The sequence below is a fragment of the Cynocephalus volans genome, chromosome 8 (genome assembly GCF_027409185.1).
Source record: "Cynocephalus volans isolate mCynVol1 chromosome 8, mCynVol1.pri, whole genome shotgun sequence".
Lineage (NCBI taxonomy): Eukaryota > Metazoa > Chordata > Mammalia > Dermoptera > Cynocephalidae > Cynocephalus > Cynocephalus volans.
Genome location: NC_084467.1, coordinates 101,256,469 through 101,280,291, shown reverse-complemented (window position 1 = coordinate 101,280,291; position 23,823 = coordinate 101,256,469). Strand labels below are relative to the sequence as shown.

General features: G+C 37.3%; 1 protein-coding gene across 3 annotated transcripts; it reads left to right on the top strand.

Moving 5' to 3' along the window:
• Positions 1-811: 811 nt before the first annotated feature.
• Positions 812-23,331, top strand: BCAS2 (BCAS2 pre-mRNA processing factor). Of its 3 annotated transcripts, XR_010024251.1 has the most exons (9): positions 812-949; positions 1,057-1,149; positions 3,855-3,902; positions 4,954-5,024; positions 5,654-5,815; positions 9,183-9,233; positions 9,878-9,958; positions 11,133-11,604; positions 23,308-23,331. XR_010024251.1 is itself a non-coding variant. In XM_063106185.1 (8 exons), exons 1-8 carry the CDS (start codon positions 857-859, stop codon positions 11,257-11,259), a joined length of 726 nt encoding a protein of 241 aa, XP_062962255.1. In that variant the 5' UTR covers positions 812-856; the 3' UTR covers positions 11,260-11,632. The 3 variants fall into 3 exon arrangements, 2 of the variants coding, with proteins under 2 accessions (XP_062962255.1, XP_062962256.1); XM_063106185.1 differs by lacking the exon at positions 23,308-23,331 and having other exon boundaries at positions 11,133-11,632; XM_063106186.1 differs by lacking the exons at positions 3,855-3,902; positions 23,308-23,331 and having other exon boundaries at positions 11,133-11,632.
• Positions 23,332-23,823: the final 492 nt, after the last annotated feature.

The following is a 23,823-nucleotide window of genomic DNA, read 5'->3' as shown; positions in this document are numbered from 1 at the left end:
TTGCCTGCTTAGTCAAAAGGAAGCTGCTTACTCTGGGAGCCACGTAGCAGAGAAGGTACACTGGCAGTAGCTTGAGTGGTTGGAGGCAATGAGGAGCTCTATTCTATTACCCTAAATCCTGAAAATAAAATAATTGGGTTTTACATACGCCCTAAAGGCAAAATGACAGTATTTTTTTAAAGTTGGGGGTGGTGCACAGTTATCAATCACCCTGTGGGGGGCGATAAAGGTTCCTTTCGTTATGGAGCTACTAAGGCTTCGCAATTTTTATTGAAGACTGACGTCCGTTTCTAGAGCCCGAAAAATAACTGTTACTTATAAAGCAAAGATTCACAGGCCGCCGACAACGAAGGATAGTGGGGGTACAACAAGTTAGTACAAAAGACGAGAAGCCCCGCATAAACGGGGAGAAATTTAAGGGGAGAAGGTGGACGGTTAGGGGAGTAAGCCGAGGTGGGAAACCAGTTTCTCTTTCCCCGACAAACCCTGCAGCCAGTTCCCTCCAAGAGTTTTAAGGGGCTTCTCTTCCAGGTATTGACGTCCTGGAGAAAACGAACACGCCCAACTCCACCAAATTCCTACCACTGGAAGGCAAAAACGTGCAGCAAGACCGGCACAGGAAGTTGACTCTCCGTTTACTCTCGGAATCCGGGACATGACGTCACTTCCGCTCACTACAAAACAGTCTGGCAGTTTCCAGCGGCCGGGCGTGCGTGCCTTCAGAATTAGCAACTGGGCACGCGCCGGGATCAGTACGCAGGCGATGTGGGTTATATTAGGGTCGAGCGCAGGCGTAATTAAGTGCGACTGGACCTGCGCAGACTCAGAAAACTCAGGCGACCCAAAGATCCCCAGAATGGCGGGCACTGGGTTGGTGGCCGGAGAGGTTGTAGTGGATGCCCTGCCGTATTTTGATCAGGGTTATGAAGCTCCTGGTGTGCGGGAAGCGGTGAGTGCGGGGTTGTCTGTGTAGCTGACTGGGCGCTCGCCGGCCCATATCGGACGAAGCACGTTACAATTTGCCGCCACTACCTTGGCCCTTGTTCTTGTTCTTAGGCTGCAGCGCTGGTGGAAGAGGAAACTCGCAGATACCGACCTACTAAGAACTACCTGAGCTACCTGACGGCTCCAGATTATTCTGCTTTTGAAGTAAGCGTAATGTCTTGAACCCAGAGTATGAACGAGGATCCCTACGAACCTTTATTTTGGATTGAGAGCTTTAACTGCGTAAAAGTGAATTTTAAATTCCAGCCGTAGCGACTGCTTGCTTGGTTACTACATATCAATCCTTTAGGCACCAGTCTATTGAAAACAGCCAGATAGATGAGTCGCTTCCGAGTTCTTATTCTGAGACCCGTAGGACTTTCTGGGGCTCCGCGAACTCTTACTTAATGCAAAAAATTTTGTGTACGTTTTTTGTGATAGGGTCCATTCGTAAATTCTCAGAGATCCTCTACTTTCTAAGGTCCACTGTAGCAAGTGATGTAGGGTTTTTCAGTGTACGTTATATAAGCCTAACTACCTTGGCTCTTTGGAACCGCTGAGGACGGCTTTTGTATCAAAACCTAGGTGTCTACCGAATGTACGTGAATGACTGAATGGACAAACCACATTTAAGTATAGTTTAAATGTTGAACCTGGAAGTGTACCCAAGATACTAGTTAGGGTCTAATCAGCTAAATGAAATGTAAAATGTCATTTCTAAATTATTGGATTCTGTTAAGCAGTTCCGTACATACATGTTTGGGTTTTTTCCCCCCCGTTATACATGACTACTTATTTATGAAAGGATTGTGTTATTAAAAGGTAGTATTTATATTGAAGTTACATTTATATTGATTACAAAAAAATGTGGTATTTCTCTTTCTGTGCTTGGCTTATTTCACTTAATTTTCTCTCAGTTCATCCATGTTGCTGCAAGTGGCAGAATTTCATTCTTTTTTATGGCAGAGTAGTATTCCATTGTCAGCCGATGGACATTTAGGTTAGTTCCAACACTTGGCATTGTAAATAAAGCTGTGATAAACATGGAGTGCAGGTATCCCTTTGACATGATGATTTCCATTCCTTTAGGTATATACCCAGCAGTTTTCCCATGCTTTTCCTAACTGTTGTTTCCTAAATATAGTTGTTACCACATTAAGAACTAAGTATAGTAATGCTTCCTTATTGGACTGATTTCTGAAGGTTTCAAATAACTGCAGTTAGACTTTTAAATACTTTAACCAGTTTTTCCCCCTCTCTTAAATACAACATGCTTTCTACCTTTATAATTAGTATACTGGATATCTAAACCTTTCTTTTTTTCTTTTTTTTCCTCTCTTGTTGGTGGCTGACCAGCATGAGGATCTGACCTTTGATTTTGGTGTTATCATATTTAACCCTTTTCTTTCTTTCTTTCTTTCTTTCTTTTTTTTTTTTATATTTAACTCTTTCTTAATAACAGTTGCTAAAATGTACCAGGCTCACTATCTCACTTAGTCCACAGAACAACCCTATGAACTATTTATGTATTATGCCCATTTTTTAGATGGGAAAACTGTGGCTTTGAGAAGCTATCTAATTGAACAAGTCCTTCAAACTGCCTTTGAAACTACTCTTCCATTAATTCATTTAACAACTATTTGTGAAAATCAATTCTTTTTTTTTTTTTTTTTAAGATGACTGGATCTTAACCCTTGACTTGGTGTTATCAGCACCACACTCTCCCGAGTGAGCCACGGGCCGGCCCTATGGAGATCAATTCTATGCTGGGTATTTGGGAATAGGATAGGCAAGGTTCATACTCTCATGGACCTTGCACTCTAGATAAATAAATCAGAAATCAGATTATTGATAAATACTATACAGAGAAATTAGTGATGTGATAGAGTGAGTGGGTGACTACTCAACTACTTAGTTGAGGAAGGCCTCTATCTAAGCTGAAATGAGACTCCATGAGCAGGGATCTTTTTCTGTCCTTTTTATTACCTAGAAAGGTACCTGGCACACAATAGGCACCCATTTATTTATCATTGAATGTATGAAGACTTTCTAAGGCAGTTTTATTTAATGAATGCTTACGGTGTACCCATAATACCTAGAGTTCTTTTCATGCATTAGCTCTGTGAATGCTGGCCCAGTCTTTGGAGATAGTTGAGCTAAAATTCTAGATATGTCGCTTACTGGCCATGTGAGTTAGGGAAGGGTTCCTATGTTACATGGCTCAAGTCTATTTGTACTGCATGTCTGTATTTTCTTTCTCATCTAATTGTTAGTTGTTACTCCTTATCTGTCACTGTGCCTTCTAACTAGAATGCCCTGGTTTTCTGAAGGAAACTAGATAACCACATTTTCTTGGAGTTGTGTGTAATTCAGCAATAGCCCCAAAAAGGTTTTCTCCAACAAGAAATGCTTCATGTAAAACTTTTAAACAGGAATAGGGGCTTATATGGGCTTCCCGAAGGCTTTTCTGCTTACTTGTTAGTCTAATTGTTAGTATAGTTGAAGCCCTCAGAAAATTGAAATTACCTGGAATAACCAAAGTACAGTATTACTATAAATGAATATTTTACTTAAGCAGTTCTTTATACTCAGGGTAGGAAATGTACAGACCAGAAATGGGATAGGTTATTGGCTGAAACATTGGATCTAAAGAGGCACAGCTATACTACATTTTTTTTAAAACAGTAAAATTGCTAGAGCAAATAGCAGAACCAATTCTTTTTGCCTCTTCCCCGCTTTGTTCTTTCTGAAGAGCAACATGTGAAAATAGCAGGCAGGACCAAAAAGAAAATATAGGTTTAGGCTCATAGCCCTGAAGCAAATTATTTTATGTCTCTAATACTCTCCTCTTTTCCTCCATTCCCAATGAGTACTTACGTCCACAGTTCTCAACACTGGCTTTGCTTTATAATCAACTGGTGAGTTAAAACAAAAATTATAATCATGTCCAGCCTTCAGCTCAGACCAATTAAGTGGGAATTGGGGAGATGGGTGATATGTGGCTGGGATTAGAATTATTGTCAAAGCTCCCTGTCTTAGTCTGATTTCTGTTGCTATAACTGAATACCTGAGACTGGATAAATTATAAAAGACTTTTTTGGGAACTCCAAGGTCAAGAGCCACATATGGTGAGGGCCTTCTTAGGGGTGGGGACTCTGCAATGTCTCAAGGCAGTACAGGGCATCACATGGCGTGTCTTTGGTGGTGGGGAAGAGGGGCATGGGAGAGAGAACCAAACTGGCTTTTATAGCAGACCCACTGTAATAACTAACCCACTCCCATTTTAATCTATTAATCCATGACTATATTTATCCATCACCATATATAATCCATCACTATATTCATGACGGCTCTGCCTGCCCTCATGACTCAGTCACCTCTTAAAGGTCCCACCTCTTAATACTGTTACATTGGGGATTAAGTTTCAACATGAGTTTTGGAGGGGACAGACATTCAAACCTTAGCACTCCCCAGCTGATTCTTTTTTTTTTTTTTTTTTTTTTTTTAAAAAGATGACCGGTAAGGGGATCTTAACCCTTGACTTGGTGTTGTGAGCACCACGCTCAGCCAGTGAGCGAACCGGCCATCCGTATATGGGATCCGAACCCGGGGCCTTGGTGTTCTCAGCACCACACTCTCCCGAGTGAGCCACGGGCCGGCCCTCCCCAGCTGATTCTAATATACTGCTAGAATTGAGAACTATGATGTAGGATTAATCCTCTTCTCTATGGGCTCCTTTATATATGACACCTTTCTTGCCTAAACTGAGTATGGAATTAAAGTGTGTGTGTGTGTGTTCTCTAGATCCTAGAGAACATTTATCAGAGAAAAATTGGGGGAAAGGAAATGACCCATTATAATGGGTAGTATAAAGTATAAGTACCTGAGTAAGTTCATGTTTTTTGGTGGCTGTTAATTTCAGTTTGTTAGTATGATCTTAGAAATAATTCTCTCTGATTTATACATCAGACTGACATAATGAGAAATGAATTTGAAAGACTGGCTGCTCGACAACCAATTGAGTTACTCAGTATGAAACGGTAAGAATATTAAAATGGAAATTAAAATTTAGTTTGTAGTAATTCATTAAAAAGGAGCTGAGATTAATGAAGAGTGTATTTGCTGGCTATATTGGGAGAGGGGCATGAGAGAGAACCAAACTGGCTTTTATAACAGACCCACTGTATTAACTAACCCACTCCCATGTTAATCTATTATTCCATACTGGATCTATCCATTCATGACGGCTGTGTTGAAGGAGTGGGTAGTAGGAAGAGAGAGAATAGAGTAGGGTTGATTTACAAAGAATTACCATATCACTGCCCATTTTTTCTCTAGAGGGGGTGTGGGTACATTGGTGGATGGATAGGTGTAGAAGTATTCTTTAGTAACATTTAATAACTAGTATAATAATCCTTTATATAATATAGCTTATTTAACCAGTTCACATTGAAATGAACCATTTTTAATGTAATGGTACTAAATCTTATTTGTAGATTGATTTTTTTTCTTAGGATAAATAGGTTTCTTATTATTGCAAGGTCTGTGTCTTACTTTCAGTCTTCTGTCGTTTTTACAGTGTGCATAGACCCATGGGGCATTCTCTTGGGAGGAGGGATATTGGCTTGGTGGGATATGTGGTTTTATTTTATTTGTTGTTTGATTTTAGATATGAGCTTCCAGCTCCTTCCTCGGGTCAGAAGAATGACATTACTGCATGGCAAGAATGTGTAAACAATTCTATGGCCCAGTTAGAGCATCAGGCAGTTCGAATTGAGAATCTGGAACTAATGTCGCAGCATGGGTGTAATGCCTGGAAAGTATATAATGAGTAAGAAGCTTTCCTTCCTTTAAAACACATTCCACCCAAAGCTTTAATATTTTTTAAAAGTGTGGGAGTAGAGAAGGGGAAGTGGAATAAAAATAATATAGCTAGACTTTGACTTGGGATCATGTCCTAGAACTGCAACCCACATGAAAGGCCTTTACTTTGAGGCCCACCTCGAAGTTCAAGAGCACTAAGGGGACCTAAACCTAACTACTGCATTTATACTTTACTATACTGTAAGAAAATGAGTGCTGAGGTCTGATTTACAGATCACCACTAGGTAGAGTGTAATTGTTAATGTGGGGATTGCTTATACAATTGATTCTTGTTGTTCATGTGTTTTGTTCTTTAAAAGTCCCTCTGGATACTGAATTAGCAAATACTGTACCATTTCTCCTAGGGGAAATACGTTCATGCTGCATGTATACAAGGGTACATCAAAAAGTTTGTGGAAAAATGTAATTAAAAGACAATACAATCTATTCCATGAATATATGTATGTGTGTATATGTACACACATACATATCTCACATAGATTAAAATCTTAAATCCTAAAAGCAACTCATCCTGGTAGATTTTGTTTTCTTTGCTTTATAAAAGAGAAAACAAAGTTTAGAAGTGTACGGCGACTTGCTTGAGGTTGCCCCACTAACTGATGCCAGACTTGGAGCTTAAACTCCATCCCCTGGTCATTTCTGATTGAGAGCTGGAATAAGAAGGCAGAACATCTCCTTGTTCAACCTCAGCTGGGAATCTGCATGCCCAGCAACCCAGATTTTTCACCACTGCACACGTCAATGAATGACTGTAAAACACTGTAAGTGGTGAATTTGAGGTTACAAATAAATTTGAGCAAGTGGGCAAATTCACAAGTACAGAATCCACAAATAATGAGAATCAAACTGTAAATAGAGAATTAACACCAGAAAGGATTTTGCTGCCAAAACAAGCCACTGCGATCCTGTTTCTGTTCCATGTAACTATTTTTAGTATTTATTGTCTATCTAGAGTTTAATTTCCTTCTTTGTAAAATTCAATGATTAGATTACCTCTGTGGCCCCTGTGAACCCTAAAATCTCCTAAGTGCCTATTAACAGTTTAAGGAAGAAAAGGCCAGTGAACTTCATGACTTGACTGTATGTAAAACTCTTTGTTAGAGTGCATTTTCTGAAACATAACTATAAAATAAAGCAAAACCACACAACCATAAATATCTTTTCTTAGATATTCAGAATTGTTTTAAATTTCTATGGCCACATAACAGCCTGGAGGGCAAAATCCGAAATGTGAAAAGCTCTTCCAAGTTTGTTTTTTTGTGTGTGGATTTATTGCAAGGGAAAAAAGGAAGAATGGGATGAGGGTGATTATGAAATTTAAAAGGCAGATCAATCAAAAAAATGTATTTCACAAAGTGGAAAAATGTGAATTTTGTCTTCAATAAGCTTTATCTAACTGAGATAAGAGTTCTACACTGAATAACCAGTAGTCCATTTTTGGCAGTATGGGGGCAAGTACTGCATTGTGTGCTGTGCTCTATAAACTGAGCAATTCAGAGAAGGGACATTAAGAATGAGGGTCATTAAAGAAGGGTGAGATTTGAATGTTTAGAAGAGAGCAAGAAAAAAGAAAAACAGAACAGAGCAAGGAGAAACACTCCAGGAATGGAGGAGAACATAGGTGCAGGGGAAAAAACATTAAATTGGAGATAATATTGCTTTCAACTTCCCTGAAAACCTTTAATAATTCCCTATTACCTGCAAGGTAAGGTCCATTCTATACCTCAATTGTAGACTTTCAATTCAGGCCAAACTAGTCCTCTGTCTGGTGATTATCATAAACCCTTTCTCTAGACCTTTACTCATGCCTTGCCTCCTGGAATGCCTTACCTGTTCTATTCAAGTTCAGCTCATTTAAGGCTCAACTCTAGTATGCTTACCTGTCTTCCCTGATTGAAGTTCTGCCTCTAGTACTGTCTCTTCTGAATGACTGCCCTAATTACTATGCACATCACTTGTTTTCCATTTAATCACATAATGCTCTGTAGTGTTTAACATTCCCTGACAAGGTCAAGGGTTCGGATCCCCATACCAATTGGCTGCAAAAAAAAAAAAAAAAAAAATTCCCTGAGTGTATTTTGTCTTCTCCAAATCAAGTGGACGCTTCTCCAGAGGAGGTATACTGTGTGTTATCAAAATGAATTTAAGAGGGAGGATGGAGGACAACAAATAAACTAAGCTTTCAGGGAGACGTAATACAAATGAAAGCTCCCTGTTAATGGTCAGAGGTCACGAATACAGCACTAAAATTAATAGTCTTCAGCATTAAGTGATTGTTGAAGCCAAGGAAAATGGGATGAGCTGAGGGAAAGCCTAGAAATGCACATCTGTTTGAAGGCTGAACCAGAGAGAACTGCAATTACTTCAAGGACACTAGTCAGTAGAGGTAGGAGAGTAAGTAACTCAAGTGAGCAGCAGAAAATTGGAGTCACAAAAGCCAGGAAAAAATATTAGAAATAGATTAAGAGGCTGGCCAGTTAGCTAAGTTGGTTAGAATGTGGTGCTGATAATACTAAGGTCTATGGTTTGATCCCTGTGTTGGCCAGCCACTCCCCCCAGAAAAGCACAGCAGGCCAAATGTGATTTAAATAGATACTAAAGTGATTGATCTGCTGCCCTAAGAGGAAATTGATTGGGCATGTGAATTATATCTCAGTAAAACTGTTGTTTAAATATTAAAAAGAGATTGAAATCTACTGTTGTATCACTTCTCTAATGATAGTAATTATATGTTACTCTGTAGTGTTGAACTTTTCCCCTGTGCTAGTTAGAGTCAACTTGAAGTGAAACTCAAGGCTTCCACAATAGTTTCTTGTTAGCAGTACACAGGAAGAGAGAATGGCAAGATAAATGTAGATATAGAAATATAGAGATAAAAGGGGGTATACTCATATCAGATATTTTCCATCTTCTCTGTGAAAAGAAGTCATGATAGTTTAAGTGATGTAAGTATTCACAATGAAAGAAAGTATCAGTAAACTGCTTGGCTCTAGAGTTTAAAATACCTGAAATAGAATCCAGTTCTGACACTTACCTGTGTTACCCTGGCCAAGTTACTTAACCTTTCTAAGCCTCAGTTTCCTCACATGTGGAATTGGTATAATAAATCATACCTACCTCAGAGATTCCAGTGAGAATTAAATTAGCTAATATTTTATGGAGTGTCTAACATAGTTCTTGACACAGAGAGCTCAGTAAATAACTACTATTTTTAACAGAAAAACTTGACTTTGAATCAACTAAATGGTTCACTTTTAGTTGATACTATTAGATTTTAATGTACGTTAGTCTGATTTTCCTCTTTTCCTGTTTAGAAATCTTGTTCATATGATTGAACATGCACAGAAAGAGCTTCAGAAGTTAAGGTAAGTTGTATTTTCCTATTCTCTCAGAATAAAGTTTAGGTGAATCCTTAAAAAATAGAGGGAGGAAAAAGAAACCAATAAGACTACAGTCATATGAAACTAAACAATTAATCCACTCTTTGTCCTGCATCTGGCACTAGGTTTGCCCTACCTGAGTGGAGGAAAAATAGGCCTGAGGTCTGAAAACATCTCTACCAGGCCATTTGCAACTTGCAAGTCTACAGACATAAAAAAGTCACTTTTAAAAGGGGAAAAATTTGAATGATAGCACATATAATCTGATTTATGTAAAAAACTAATCTCTACATACTCATACATATGTATGAAAGAGTCTGGAAGGGCACCCAACAAAAACTTGATAGTTACCAGGAAGGAGAAGTTCAAGAGAAGAGGGACTTCCAGTTTGTAATCTGTGTGTGTGCCTGTTTGTGTGTGTTTTTAATTTTCACAGTGAGCATGTTTTGTGAAATTTTTAATTGGAAAATTATTAAAGAGAAGAAAGTTAATTCCTACAATTAGTCTATAACTTTACATATCTGTTCTTCTCAAGAGATTAAGATATCTCTTGGATTGATCATAGTTTTTTCTGTTGATTGTAGTCTTATGCTCAAATGTAGTTGGGTTGTATAAATAATTTTTTGTAGGAAACATATTCAAGATTTAAACTGGCAGCGAAAGAACATGCAACTCACTGCTGGATCTAAATTGAGAGAAATGGAGTCAAAGTGAGTATCTATAATTCCATCATCTTTTAAATTGCTTAGCCCATTCTGAGATCAAGATTCAATAATGTAGTTTGAACAGTTTTCAAGTGGGATGCCACAGGTGTCAAAGAAATGCTATTTTTTGAATCCACCCTTCACTGTCTTGTGCCCCTGTGAGGTGTAGGCTTGGAAAGCAACAAGAGAGTAAAACAAGAATTAAACCACTGCTCAATGATCTGGTCTCAGAGCACCCTGTTTTTAGTCCAGTACTTCTGGCTCTGAATAGGATTCTACCCGTATTCTCCTTTTATTTATTGTATTGTGTTTATTTATTTTTTGGCCAGCCACCGAATCCTGGACCTTGGTGTTATTAGCACCATGTTCTAACCAACTGAGCTAAAAAAGGGAAAAAAAAATTATCTATTTTTTAAAATCTTGTAATAAGAGATTTCACACTTTTCTTGATAATTTTTGCCTCAGTTTTTTTCCCTTTGTACATTTTATTTTTAAAATGTTCTTCTACATATAATCACAAATGTTTGTGTCACTTCTCTTTTCTTTTTTGCTTTGCTATTTCCCTACCCTTCCTTCCTTGCCCACACCATTCTCCTTGTTCCACCCTCACCTGCACTTCCATGTTCACATACACTGTGTTATCAATCTCTCGTGCATCCTTTCACATCTTTCTTCAAGCTAATATAATCTTATAAGTGTAGGTGTGTGTTTCTTTTTATTTTTATTCCTAGAGATTTTTGGTGGAAAAGAGTAGGAGGCTCCTTGAATCTGTGGATTATTTTTTCAGTTCTCGAATTTTCTTCACCATCTTTCTATAACTATTTCTTTTGCCCTATTTTCCCTTCTTTTCTGTTAATGCAATTAAATAACTATCCATCACTCTTTCCTGTCTCTTCTGTCATACTAAATCTTTCTTCTGTTTCTAATTTGCTTTTATTTATTATACTTCTTATTTTGAGATAATTGTAGATTCACACAGAGTTGTAAGAAATAATGGAGGTCCTGTGTATCCTTTACCTACTTCCCCACAATTGTGCCTCAGTTTTTTAAAATACAAAGTTAAAAGTGAGGGTTAGTGTTATGGTCCTGAGAGAACATATATATACATTTAAAATAAAATCTTCTGGGAGAGATTTTACATTGAGTAATTTTTCCTTTTCTTCTTTATTTCCTTTTCTAGTTGGGTATCCCTTGTTAGTAAGAATTATGAGATTGAACGGACTATTGTGCAACTAGAAAATGAAATCTATCAAATTAAGCAGCAGCATGGAGAGGCAAACAAAGAAAACATCCGCCAAGACTTCTGAAAGGACAGATTAGTTTTGTGGGAAGAAAGGAAGAAAAGTTAGGCTTTGACAGAGTATCAGTCATCTGTACTTTCTCTGAACCGTGAAGGACAAAAGCATCTCATGGACACCGTTGATGGTTAAATGTTTAGAAATTATAGAATGTGGGACTGTTAATTCTTTTTTGTATGTCTTAGCAAAATAGAAATTTTCAGCTTGGTGGTATTTTTACAGCCATAGGTATGATCTTATGATAGAAGAATAATATGTTTGGACCATATTTTGTATCCAAGGACCTTTATTTAAAGCTTTCAACACACACAAGAGGTTGGAAACTTTTGATTTATGCCTTTGTCTAATAAAGAGGTAGGTTTTTTTGTGTGTTGTTTTGTTATTACAGTGGTATTTTATTATATGGATATATCATAATTTATTTATCTAGTCCCCTACTTATAAATATTTCAATTATTTTCTTTTTTATAATTTTTATTTTTTAGCATATTCATTATTACAAATTGTAATTTTTTTTAATGACCTTTAAAGGAGTAAAGAGGTAGTTTTAAACACATTCTTGATTACCAAACAAAGCTTCAGAAATATGTGGCTCCATATGACATCATCATCATCGTAGGTAATAGTTATATCAAGCTTAATATGTGCTGAACACTCTCTGGAGCACTTTAGGTAGACAAACTGTTCTTACATGAATAAAAATCATTCTGACAAGAACCTCAGGAAGTAGCTACTATTATTCCCATGTACAGATGTGTATCACACCAATTAACTAACTTGCCAAAGTTTTATAGCTGGAAAGTGTCAGTCAGGTTTTGAACCCAGTAGTCAAGCTCCAGAGTTTATATTTTTACTCCTCTGCTTGTAAGGAATTAGAGTATAAAAGATTCCTGCCCAATTCAGAAGGAATATTAGCAGCACACCAAAGGATGGTCTTAATGTACAGAGACCTTTTACAAATCACAGAGGTGAACATTCCACCAGAAAAACATAAAAAGACATGTTAATGCATTAACAGCATTAATACAAAATAAAACTTTTTTGACATATGATATTGACCTAATGGTCAGTTCTTTTGAAGGCATATGTTTAGGAAAAGCAATTATAGAACAATTTATATAATATGACCCCATTTATAATTTTTTTGGTTTGAGGTTTTTTTGGTGGCTGGCCATTACAGGGATCGAACCCTGGACCTTGGTGTTATCAGCACCGTGCTCTAACCAATTGAACTAACTGGCCAGCCCAATATTTATGAATTTTAAAAATCCTTTAAGAATGTATACTCTGACACTCCTGTATCCTCTACACATTAAATATGGAGTTTCAAGGGCCTGGCTGGTTGGCTCAGTTGGTTAGAGCTTAGTGATAAAACACCAAGGTCAAGGGTTAGGATCCCAATACTGACCAGCTGCCAAAAATGGAAAAATAGATTTGGAGTTTCATACATGAGTTGTCAAATATTCCACATTATTATAAAGTGGAGCTCATGCCCACTTTATAACCACTTTTGTCCATCTTTTATATGATATTTATAATATTGAATTTTTTTTATACTATCCTTTTTTTTTTCTCAGTATGTCAAGGAGCTATCTGCACCTTCGTGTTTATTGCAGCACTATTCACAATAGCCAAGATATGTAGTCAATCTAAGCATTCATCAATAGATGAATGGATAAAGAAAATGTGGTATATTTACACAATGGAATACTATCCAGCCATTAAAAAGAATGAAATTCTGTCATTTGTAGCAACAGATAAGCCTGTAAAATACATTAACTGAAAAAGCCGAGCACAGAAAGATGATACAACATGTTCTCACTCATATGTGGAAGCTTAAAAAGTTAATTTCATAGAAGTAGAGAGTAGAATAATAGTTTACTAGAGTCTGAGAAAGGTTAGGAGAAAGGGGGAGAGGGAGAGGTTGGTTAATAGACACCAAATTACAGCTAAGTAGGAGCAATAAGTTCTAGCATCCTACAGCACTGTAGGGTGGCTATAGTTAACAACTTATTCTATATATTCAAAGAACTAGAAGAGAGGGTGTTGAATATTCCCAACACAAAGAAATGATAAAATGTTTCAGGTGCTAGATGTGCTAATTGCCCTGATCTGATCATTGCATGTTGTATATACATTGTACCCCATAAATTTGTATAATTATTATGTGTCAGTTAAATCATTGCAGTTTGTAACATGCATATATGATCTACATTAGTTGTTATTTTAATTGAGGTGAAATTCACGTAACATAAAATTAACAATTTTAAAGTGAACAATTCAGTGGCATTTAGTACATTCACAATGTTGTGCAAGTGCATGCATTAACTCCTTTTTTAAAATTTTCTTTTTTTTTATTGAATCATAATTGATTATACATAATTTGGGGATTCAATGTTGTATACTATCCTTTTTTTTTTTTTAAATGACTGAGAAACGGATATATGAGATATGCTGAAATTGGCAAATTTTTAGATTCAGTAGGAAGCTCTCTGGCCTTGAGCTATTGACTGGTCAATTACAGAGGAAAATAAATTAGGGACATGTATTAAATACTTACATGTAAAGGATAAAAAATCCAAATGTCTTCAGGCTTCTCAACAAGGAGCTGCTGCAGGATGTGTTCTTCCAACACAATACAGAGAAGTAAAATAACCCTTCCAGGGAGATTGGTGAAGGGGGATCTCAGGATTGTATCTGAATACTTCGTAGAAGGCATCTGGTTCAGATTGGAGCAGTGTGACCCGTAAGAGTTGTCATCACTACCATTGTACCAATTTTTACACTGAGAAACAATGACCAGATGAACCTGGCCTACATTCAGATCTATTCTTGGCTTGCTGTATGTCCTAGTGAGTTTCCTGTTCTCCCCTCCCTGATGTGCTGGAAGTATTCTGCTGTTGGAGAATAGAAATTAATAGGAGTTTATTCCTGACATTTCTGCTCAGTGTGCAGCACCTAGCCTGCATTACAGCCTTGCCAGAAACCCCACCAATGCTAAACTCTGTTTCCTAGAACTGACTGACTTATAGCTTTGTTCCTTAACTTCCCCAGAATAGACTCTAGCTATCAGGGAAGCAGACCGTGACCTGTGTTCAGATTATTTTCCCAGGAGCCTTCATTCAACCATTGATATAGTGCCTTTTCTTTACATAGCTAGGCGTGCTTGATTCACAGTTTTTATATTAATTATCTTTCACATTCATGTACATGTAGATATTTGTGGTAGGCTGTATAATGACCCCCAAAGATGTTCAGATTCCAGTCCTTGGAACCTATCAATGTGTTACTTTCTATGGTAAAAAGAATTTTGCAGATGTGATTAAAGTTCTTGAGATGGAGACATTATCCTGGATTATCTGGGTAGGCCCAGTGTAATCACAAGGGTCTTTATAAGAGGGAGGTGAGAGAAAAGAGAGAATGCTAATCCGTTGACTTTTGAAGATGAAGGAAGGGGGAAATCTCCCCAAGAGTGTTCTCCAGAAAAAACTCAACTTTGCAGACTCATTTTATTCTGAACTCCAGAACTACAAAATAGTAAATTTGTTTTGTTTTAAGCCACTTAGATTGCGGTAATTTGCAACAGTGCCAACAGGAAACTAATACAATAGTTGGTAAATAATAATAAAAAATGTTTAAAGTGGTAAAAAGTCAATATGTTTATTATAGGCAATTCAGAAAATGCAGGCAAAAAGAAGAAAATGAAAATTATTCATAAGTCTGCCACTCAAAGATAGCCACTCTGTGTATCAGAAGGTACTGTTTTTAATGCCAGAAAAATATGTAGTCACAGATAGAAACCCCACATTTCATTTAATCTCAGTACAAATTTGTTGGATACCATGGAATCAAAAACGATGGACTAATGGGACACTTTGTAAATTTATATATGAATTGAAGTTTATATTTCTGTTTTACCCTGCTTTCTACCCTAAGGACTAGCATTTATTATATTAAATCTTATTTGCTTCCTCTATCCTTAGAATTTGTTTCTGCATATCAGAGCTCTATTTGTCCCTACCAGCCATCTGCCAAAAAAAAAAAAAGACTCCATTTGCAATTGACAGAAAGCTAACTAAAACTACCTTAAGCAATAAAGGGGATTTATTGGTTCATTTAACTGGTAAGGACAGAGGTGGAACTAGCTGCAGGGTCAGCTAAATCCAGGGATTTGATGTCATCCTAACTTTTTTATCTCTCTTTTTCTCTGTTTCTTCCTCTCTGGCCTTATTGTCTCCTCCTACAGATAGGCTTTCTCTATAAAACAGGAGACAAAGCCACAGGCAGTTCCAGATTTGCATCATCCCAGTTTAGCAATCTTAAGAGTATAAAGAAAGTATAGTAGTATATTTGAGGATACTTCAAAAAGTTCATGGGACAGATTCATATAAACTTTTAATTCCATTTTTCCACAAACTTTTTGAAGCACCCTCATATAATTTTAGAGAAGGATTCTGATTGACCTGGTCTGGATTCCATGTTCAATCTTTGGATTCAGAGGTACTGCCAGAGGTTTAGGGTTCTGTGATTGGCCAAGCCTGGGTCATGTATCTGTGGTACTGGGGCTAGAATACTATAGTTGGCAGTTGATGGGATTGGAGTATATTTCCCCAAAGTAAGATAGGGATGGTGCTTCTACCAGAAGAAAAAAAGGAGGAAGTTGAGCGGATAAAAATAACATGTCTGTTACACACTGGGTCTTCTCTGGATTGATAGATAACCCCTTCTCTTAGCCGACCCAGTATAAGTGAAAGGAAAAGCCCCGGCCTGAGCGTAAAAATAAAACACACCAGGAGACAGGGACTCAACCCAAGTGTATTAGGCAGGCAAAATGAACAAGCAGGCTGCCCTCTGCTCTGGGAAGTGGGAGCAGCAGCAGGGAGAGTCGGGTTGGGCCTTTTATATCCAGTTAGGCTGAGCTGGACTATTCCTACTGGCTAAGAAGGAAGGGGAGGGGAGCAAGTGGGGTTTAAGTTGAGCTGGGATTTTTCTATAGGTGGAGAAGTTGGTGCGCGTGGGAAGGGGATGTGGTGGTGAAGAAGGGGGAGGGTTTTTTTGTGTGTGATTCTCGGAAAACGTGCTGTTCTAGGGACCTGAAACTCTCCACAGCCATTTTGGGTGTTCCTCCCGTCCACCTGCTGCCGTCTTAGACATCGGCTAAAACATAATGCCTAACATTAAGCAGTTCATCTACCTACTCCCACGTTATTTTTTTCTTTTTAGAGGTAAATGTAATAGACATGTTACATTTATTTTATATTTATTATGGTATAATTCTAGTAGTGGAGAATTGGGATGTTTTTACTGATCCATTATACAGTTTGGGCTGGGAAATAGCCATAAAAGTCCATAGCTCCTGAGCTTACTGTCATGATTTGTTGAGAGAGATGGCTAAGGAATTCGTTTTTAACAGTAGTTAAGATCTGCAGCTTTTAATAACTTTCTTTTTTAATATGTCATATAGATTCGAGATTATTCCCATAATACTTCACTTGGTTGTATTCTTACATGTCTTTGACACAGGGAAAGACATAAACCCAGAGCTTGCTCTCTGAATGAATTACTGTGGTGGGGACTATTTGTCTCTCTAACAGGTATTATCCCCTTCTATAATAATAGAAGTTTTAACTGAGTACATGTATGCTCAGCTAAAAGCTAATTTACCAGTTTCTCATCCTACCACATAAGTCCAGTGAGATAGGAACCGAAGTGCTGTATGAAACATGCAGGGCCTGCCCTTAATTCCCACATTACACAAACCAGGAATCTTATGCCTGGACAGTGATGACTAATCCCACCATAAATTACCTTGAAGTTAATTTTGGAAGACAGAGCATAGACAAGGGAAGGGGGAAATGCTGTGCTAATAATGAGGTGAACAATATGCCTAGTGTTTCTTTTGCTTAAATGATTAAATAGTCTATTACACAGTAGCAGTAAATCCCCATTTTGGTGAAATTTGAATTCCACATAGCAATTCAAATTCATTAAAATAAGATTTTACTGTACAGTAAAAACCATTAATTTGGACTGCAATGTTTTGAGTTACCTACAGCTAAACATTGGTTTTCTCAAAGCTGATTTTGCACTATCGTAAAAGATTGTCTAACCTCATAACACCAAGGTCATGGGTTCAGATCCCCATACTGCCCAACAGCTTAAAAAAAAAAAAAAAGTTGTCTAACCAATTGAAGAGAATAGAAGGAAGTACAGTAGTAATATTAATTCATATACAGTTTGCTACAGGTAGAAATGCCTTTAAAAGGAGTATGAGAGGGCCGGCCCATGGCTCACTTGGGAGAGTGTGGTGCTGACAACACCAAGTCAAGGGTTAAGATCCCCTCACTGGTCATCTTTAAAAAAAAAAGGGGTGGGGGTATGAGCACTTTGTCATAACCAGACTTTGTTCCTGTGAATGCATAATTTCAGTCTACATAACTTAGAAGTGAAATGGAAGGCACCCCAAATGTCCCATTATATTTCAATAAATGAAAAAGAAGTACTTTATATACAATAGGAGAAGGAGGCTGTTAACATATTTACCCTAACGTAAAATTTTCTTTCTCTAGATTTAAAAATTTTTTGGCCAAGCATTTGGGTATGGACTTTAAAGGTACATAATTCAGGATGGTAAAAAGTTCAGCTTCATCTTATCTCAGGGTTCCCTTCCTCCTCCATATCATACAACCAAATTATTTCAAAGGAATACTGTATTGATGTGCCTACAACTTAGCCTTAAACTGAAGTCTATTAATGGCCGTGTATCTTAGGCTTTTGCTCATAATTATAATTAAATCTTAACCACTCACTAAAACTTAAGAACATCTACTTAGCCACACTTAACTGTCCTTTGGTTTATTTTATTTAATTAATTTATTTATTTTCCTTTGGCTTATTTTATATCTTGTACTTTTCACTAAGTTTGAAGATCTTTCTTTCAGTCTGCATTCTGTGAAGCTCTCCTACTTTTTTTTTTTTTTTTCAAATTTTTTATTTTAACATTTACTTGTACATACTGTGGGCTATGGTGTGTTGTTTCAATACATGCACAGTGTTTCACTGAAGGTACATAGCAAAGTACCCATTAATCCATCCCCCATCCCCCCTCCCATCCTGGCCTCAGGTAACCATTATTCTTCTCTTCTATGAGAACCACTTTTTTTTTTTTTTATGATTCCACATATGAGTAGTATCATGCAGTATTTGTCTTTCTGTGCCTGACTTATTTACTTAACATGATGATTTCCAGTTCCATCCATGTTGCTGCAAATGATAGGATATCATTTCTTTTTATAGCTGAATAGTATTTCATTGCATGTAGATAGCACAGTTTTTATCCATTCATTCACTGATAAGCATTTAGGTTGATTCCATTTCTTGGCTACTGTGAATGGTGCTGCAGTGAACATGGGAGTGCAGGTGTCTTTTTGATATATTAATTTCATTTCCTTTGAGTATACACCCAATATACCCAAAGGAATGTAGCTGGGTCATAAGGTAAATCTATTTTTAGTTTTCTGAAGAACTTCCATATTGTTTTCCACAATGGCTGCACCAATTTACATTCCCACCAACAATGTAGGAGGGTTCCCTTTTCTCCACATCCTCACCAGCATTTGTTATTTTCTGTCTTGTTGATAATAGCCATTCTAACTGGGGTGGGTGGTATGATGTCTTATTGTGGTTTAATTTGCATTTCCCTGATGATCAGTGATTTTGAGCATTTTTCCATGTGCTTGTTGGCCATTTGTATGTCTTCTTTTGGGAAATGTCTGTTCAGGTCCAGTGCCCATTTTTTAATTGGATTTTTTGGTTTTTTGTTGTTGAGTTGTTTGAGTTCCTTATATTTTCTGGATATTAGCCAATTGTCTGATGTGTAGTTTGCAAACACTTTCTCCCATTCTGTAGGTTGTCTCTTCACTTTGTTTAAAGACTCTACCAAAATATTACTAGAACTAATAAATGAGTTCAGTTATAGTGGCAGGATACAAAATCAGCACACAAAAATCAATAGCCTTTCTGTACACCAATAATGAAATAGCTTGACATAAAGAAAATAATCCCATTCACAATAGCTACCAGAAAAATGAAATATGTAGGAGTAAATTTAACCAAGGAGGTGAAAGACCTCTACAATGAAAACTATAAAACACTGGTGAAAAAAATTGAAGAGGACACAAATAAACGGAAAGATAGCCTATGTTCTTGGGTTAGAAGAATCAGCATCATCAAAATGTCCAGATTACCCAAAGCAATCCCTGTCAAAATACCAAGACATTCTTCACAGAAATAGAAAAATCCTAAAATTTGTATGGAACCACAAAAGACCCAATATAGTGAAAACAATCTTGAACAGAAAGAACAAAGTTAGACACGTCACACTTCCTAACTTCAAAATATGCTATAAAGCTATAGTAACCAAAACAGCATGGTATGGTATGAAAATAGACAAGCCAATGGAACAGAATAGAGAACCCAGAAATAAACCTATGCACTTACAGCTGACTGATTTTTGACAAAGTTGCCAAGAATATACCATACACAAAAATAAACTCAAAATGGATTGAAGAACTAAATTTAAGACCCCAAACTATGAAACTACCAGAAGGAAATATTAGGTGAAACACTGCATGAAATGGGAGTGGACAACACATTTTTGAACAAGACCACAAAGACACAGGCAACTAAAGCAAAAATACACAAATGGAACTACACCAAACTGAAAAGCTTCTACTTTTAAACAAGGAACAGCTCATTTCTTGTAGTATTCTTGTTCATCCATAGAGAGCAGAAGGTCATTAAAAAGTTAAATAAATTGCCCATGTATCAATTCATAATACCAGTCTCCTCTCCATTCCATGACTTGAGAAAATTGAGATAATTAAATTTACTCTGGTATTTCACGTATTATAGGCTCCTTTAATTTTTTCACAGTTTAAATTTAATCTCACATAGACTTCACTTTCATTGTTAAAAATGTAAAGGACATACAGCTCACCAGAAGAGTCTAAGGTTATCAACTTGTCCTGCTAAACTGTTGAATTCACACTTTGAAGATCTGCAAAGAAACAGAGCTCTGCTTTGGAAAGAACAGCAATTACCTTGCCACCTTTAATATCAATTTCTAACAAAAAGTGAACAGTCATAGATATTAATGCACTCTAGTTATTACAGTTCTTTTGGATTACATTGTTTCATTATTTAAAAGGCAGTAGTAGTATTCCAACAAAACAGGAAGAACAGAATTGAAAATTAGAAACCACAGTAGCATAAAACAATGAAAATTGTAGCATAACTAAATGAAATTTTATTGTAATTATACAAATTTCCAGTATCCTTCCAAATTCACTGAATTTAGTCAATTATAAAAAGGAATTTTAAAGAGGAATCAAATATCTTAATACATCAGAGCCTTCTTGTGGTGTAATAGAATACAATACAATGAATGCATCTTTTATGTTAATACCAACTAATCAATTATAATTGGTATAATTACTACTTTGCTGTTTTCTCCTAGTATTCATTATTGCTGAATGTGTAATTACAGCATGGGATATAATTTATTTTTTGGCAATATGTCAATGGCAAACCCAGCATTTTCAATATGTTTACAGAATTTGTGTGTATTCTAAAAACTACAATGTAAACCCACCTACTTCAGTGTTAAAAATTTGGTAATTTCAGTGAGCACCAAATATTATTTGTCTTAAAACTGTGTCTAGTGTGGAGCTAATAACACCAAGGTCTGGGATTTGATTCCTATACCGGGCAGCTGCCCCCCCAAAAAAAGATGAAAAATAAAATAAAACTGCATCTATTGCTGAGGAAAGGACATTTTACAAAAGAATACATCATAAGGACAGAATAAGTGACATAGGCCATTGACAATACAGATGGTCAATTTCTCCTTTTCCACTTCACTTCTTTTCCTCTTAAAAGCTATAAGACCAATCATCTTCTTAGCAATATATTTTGCATGGGCACTCAATGCTGTGGACACTTTTACCATTCTAACATTGCTGATCACTTTACTGCCACCAACATTAGAATGACATATTTTGTTGCCCATTTTTATTCCAAGTTTCGAATTTTTGAATTTTGTTCCTAGAGCTTTTATTTACTGTTGGTTTGTTTTGTAACTAGACAGTATGGAGGATCTGAGCCCTTGTTCACGGAGCTTTTAAACTAAAAGAGAATAATGTGCTTAGCTGAGAGCCATCTGATCATGTTTTAGTTGGTGATTTAAAAAAAAAAAAGTGGTGTTAAGTGCAAAGTACACATAAGATATTTTGGACAACTGCAAAAAAAAAAAGGAAATCAAATGTTGTCACACTTTCTTTCTCTCTCTCTTTTTTTTTTTTTCCCGTGGCTGGCCAGCACAGGGAATCAAACCCTTGACCTTACTATTATGAGGCCACACTCTAACCAACCAAGCTAACCAGCCAGCCCACAATTTCCTTGCGACTCAAAACAGTACTGTGTGAAAATCTCCAGCTGTGGACTACCTGTGTAGTGTACCAGTGGCCTCCAAGAGTATGACTATACAGGGCACCCAGCAATGCACTCCATTAACCAAGGGCATATCCTGCTGAGACAAAGTTACCACCAACTCATTATTTCCTTTTGACTGGTATTCATTATGTATGCTTAGCTATTTGTGGCTGCTATTTTCTTCACAAATTGAGCTGATGTATATTACCAAAAGGGGTATGTGATCTTAGATATTGCAGGTTTTAAAAAAGGTAAAATTTGGTATTCTAAACTACAGATGTCAAAATTTTTGAGGAACATTGCTGAAACTGAAATCTGGCTCACAACATTTTTCTACGGTTGAATTGTTAAGTAACATAGATGAAAATTTAGTGAAAACTGTAATTATTAGGGAGTGCTCTTGGGATCACCACCTGTGGGAGAGCGAATGAAGCAGAATTGAGCAGGGGGAGAAGTTGAATTGTGCTGTATTTGCAACAAAGGTCTCACCTGAATCCTTACAGGGGGTCCTGGAGCTGGGAGGACACTTTAAAATTTTTCTGAACCAAAGTGGGGAGGCTGGGTCTTTGTAAACCCCAACAACCAGTCACTGAATGTGGGCTGTTCCTGGTAAGAGAGCGGGTCATTGGGCCAGGTGGTTCTCGTCAGCTTGGAGCAAGTCCCAGAGAGGGACTTAGCTGAGAGTTGCCAGCTGTCTACTCTCCCAGAAGCTGGGGACATGCTTCAGCCCTGCAGGAGTCAGTCTGGGCAGCATATCACAGCAGCCACTACAGTGTGAAATTGGCAGTGGGAAAAAGTATAACAGCAGAAGACATTTTGTGCAGTAAAAATAGCTACATCCTGTACGATAAACATATCACAGTCTTGCCCAAGAATCTACAGTAGCTCTCTACTGCCCCCTATGTTAATTCTAAACCCCATTCTCCGGTTTCTAAAGTAATTATAAGTTGGTTAGTAAGGTAGGCCTCACCCTACCTATCTAAAACCTAACTTCCCATAAATTCCCAACTGAGGCCTTTTAGTTCAGTCAGGTGAGGGAGCTCACACCTTTATTTCTGCCCACACTATTCTTCTTTGTCTAAATCAAGACCGTGTTAATTCTTTTCCTCCATGAAGCTTCTATACACGTATTGTTCATTCTCTGGATTTGCAGCCCACAGGCTATGCCACAAAATTCACTCCTTAATTAGAAATGATCTCCAACTCCAGTGGATTTTTTTTTAGTGGGTGTGTACAGACTGGGGTCCCCAACAGACTGGAAGCTCCTCTAGAGCAGGCGTTGTGCCTTGTATCTTCCCATAACATGTACATCTACTGTATTTAGTGGGCACAAGATAGACAGTGGATAGGTTCAGAGGTTTGGAGACAAAAGAAACTTCAGAGACCACTTAGTCCAACCTAATTTTACAGATGAGTTAACAGAGACTCAGAAAGATTAAATTGTGATCCTCCTCTGAATTCCCGCATTACTTTGTTTGTACTTCTTTTATGGTTTTTATTGCTTTCTATTTTGTATTTTAATTATCTTCCTACCTGTTTGACCGGTCTTTCTCTGTATTTTTATAGACTGCTTCTCTACTTCTGCCTATTGCTTGAATGCTGATGTTCCCTAAGGCTCTGTCTCGGGTCAGCTAACCTGAGCAATCCATTCCCATAGGCTTCAGTTACCATCACTACAGTGGATGACTCGCGAATCTGTATTTTTAGCCATGACTCTCTCCCCAGCACTGTCACAACTGACAGCTCCACCTGTATGTTCTGCAAGATTCTCAAACTCAATTTGTCTTCCTCTCCTCTCTAGTCCTTGTATCCAACTGGTCACCAAATCCTATTCATTTACTTTGGAAATGTCACACTGATCCTGATCTCTGTATTCACTGCCACTTGTCATGAATTTAGGTCCTCCTCATCTCTGACTGATAGGAATAGCCTCTTCCCTGTTCTCCTTGTAACCACGATTTTCCAACTAATTCGCTCTGGAAGCTGCTACCAAAGTAATCTTCCCCAAAAACTAACCCAATAAGGCCACTCCTCTGTGGCCTTTGTTGCCTGTAATTAAAACCAAAACTTGTTACCATGGCA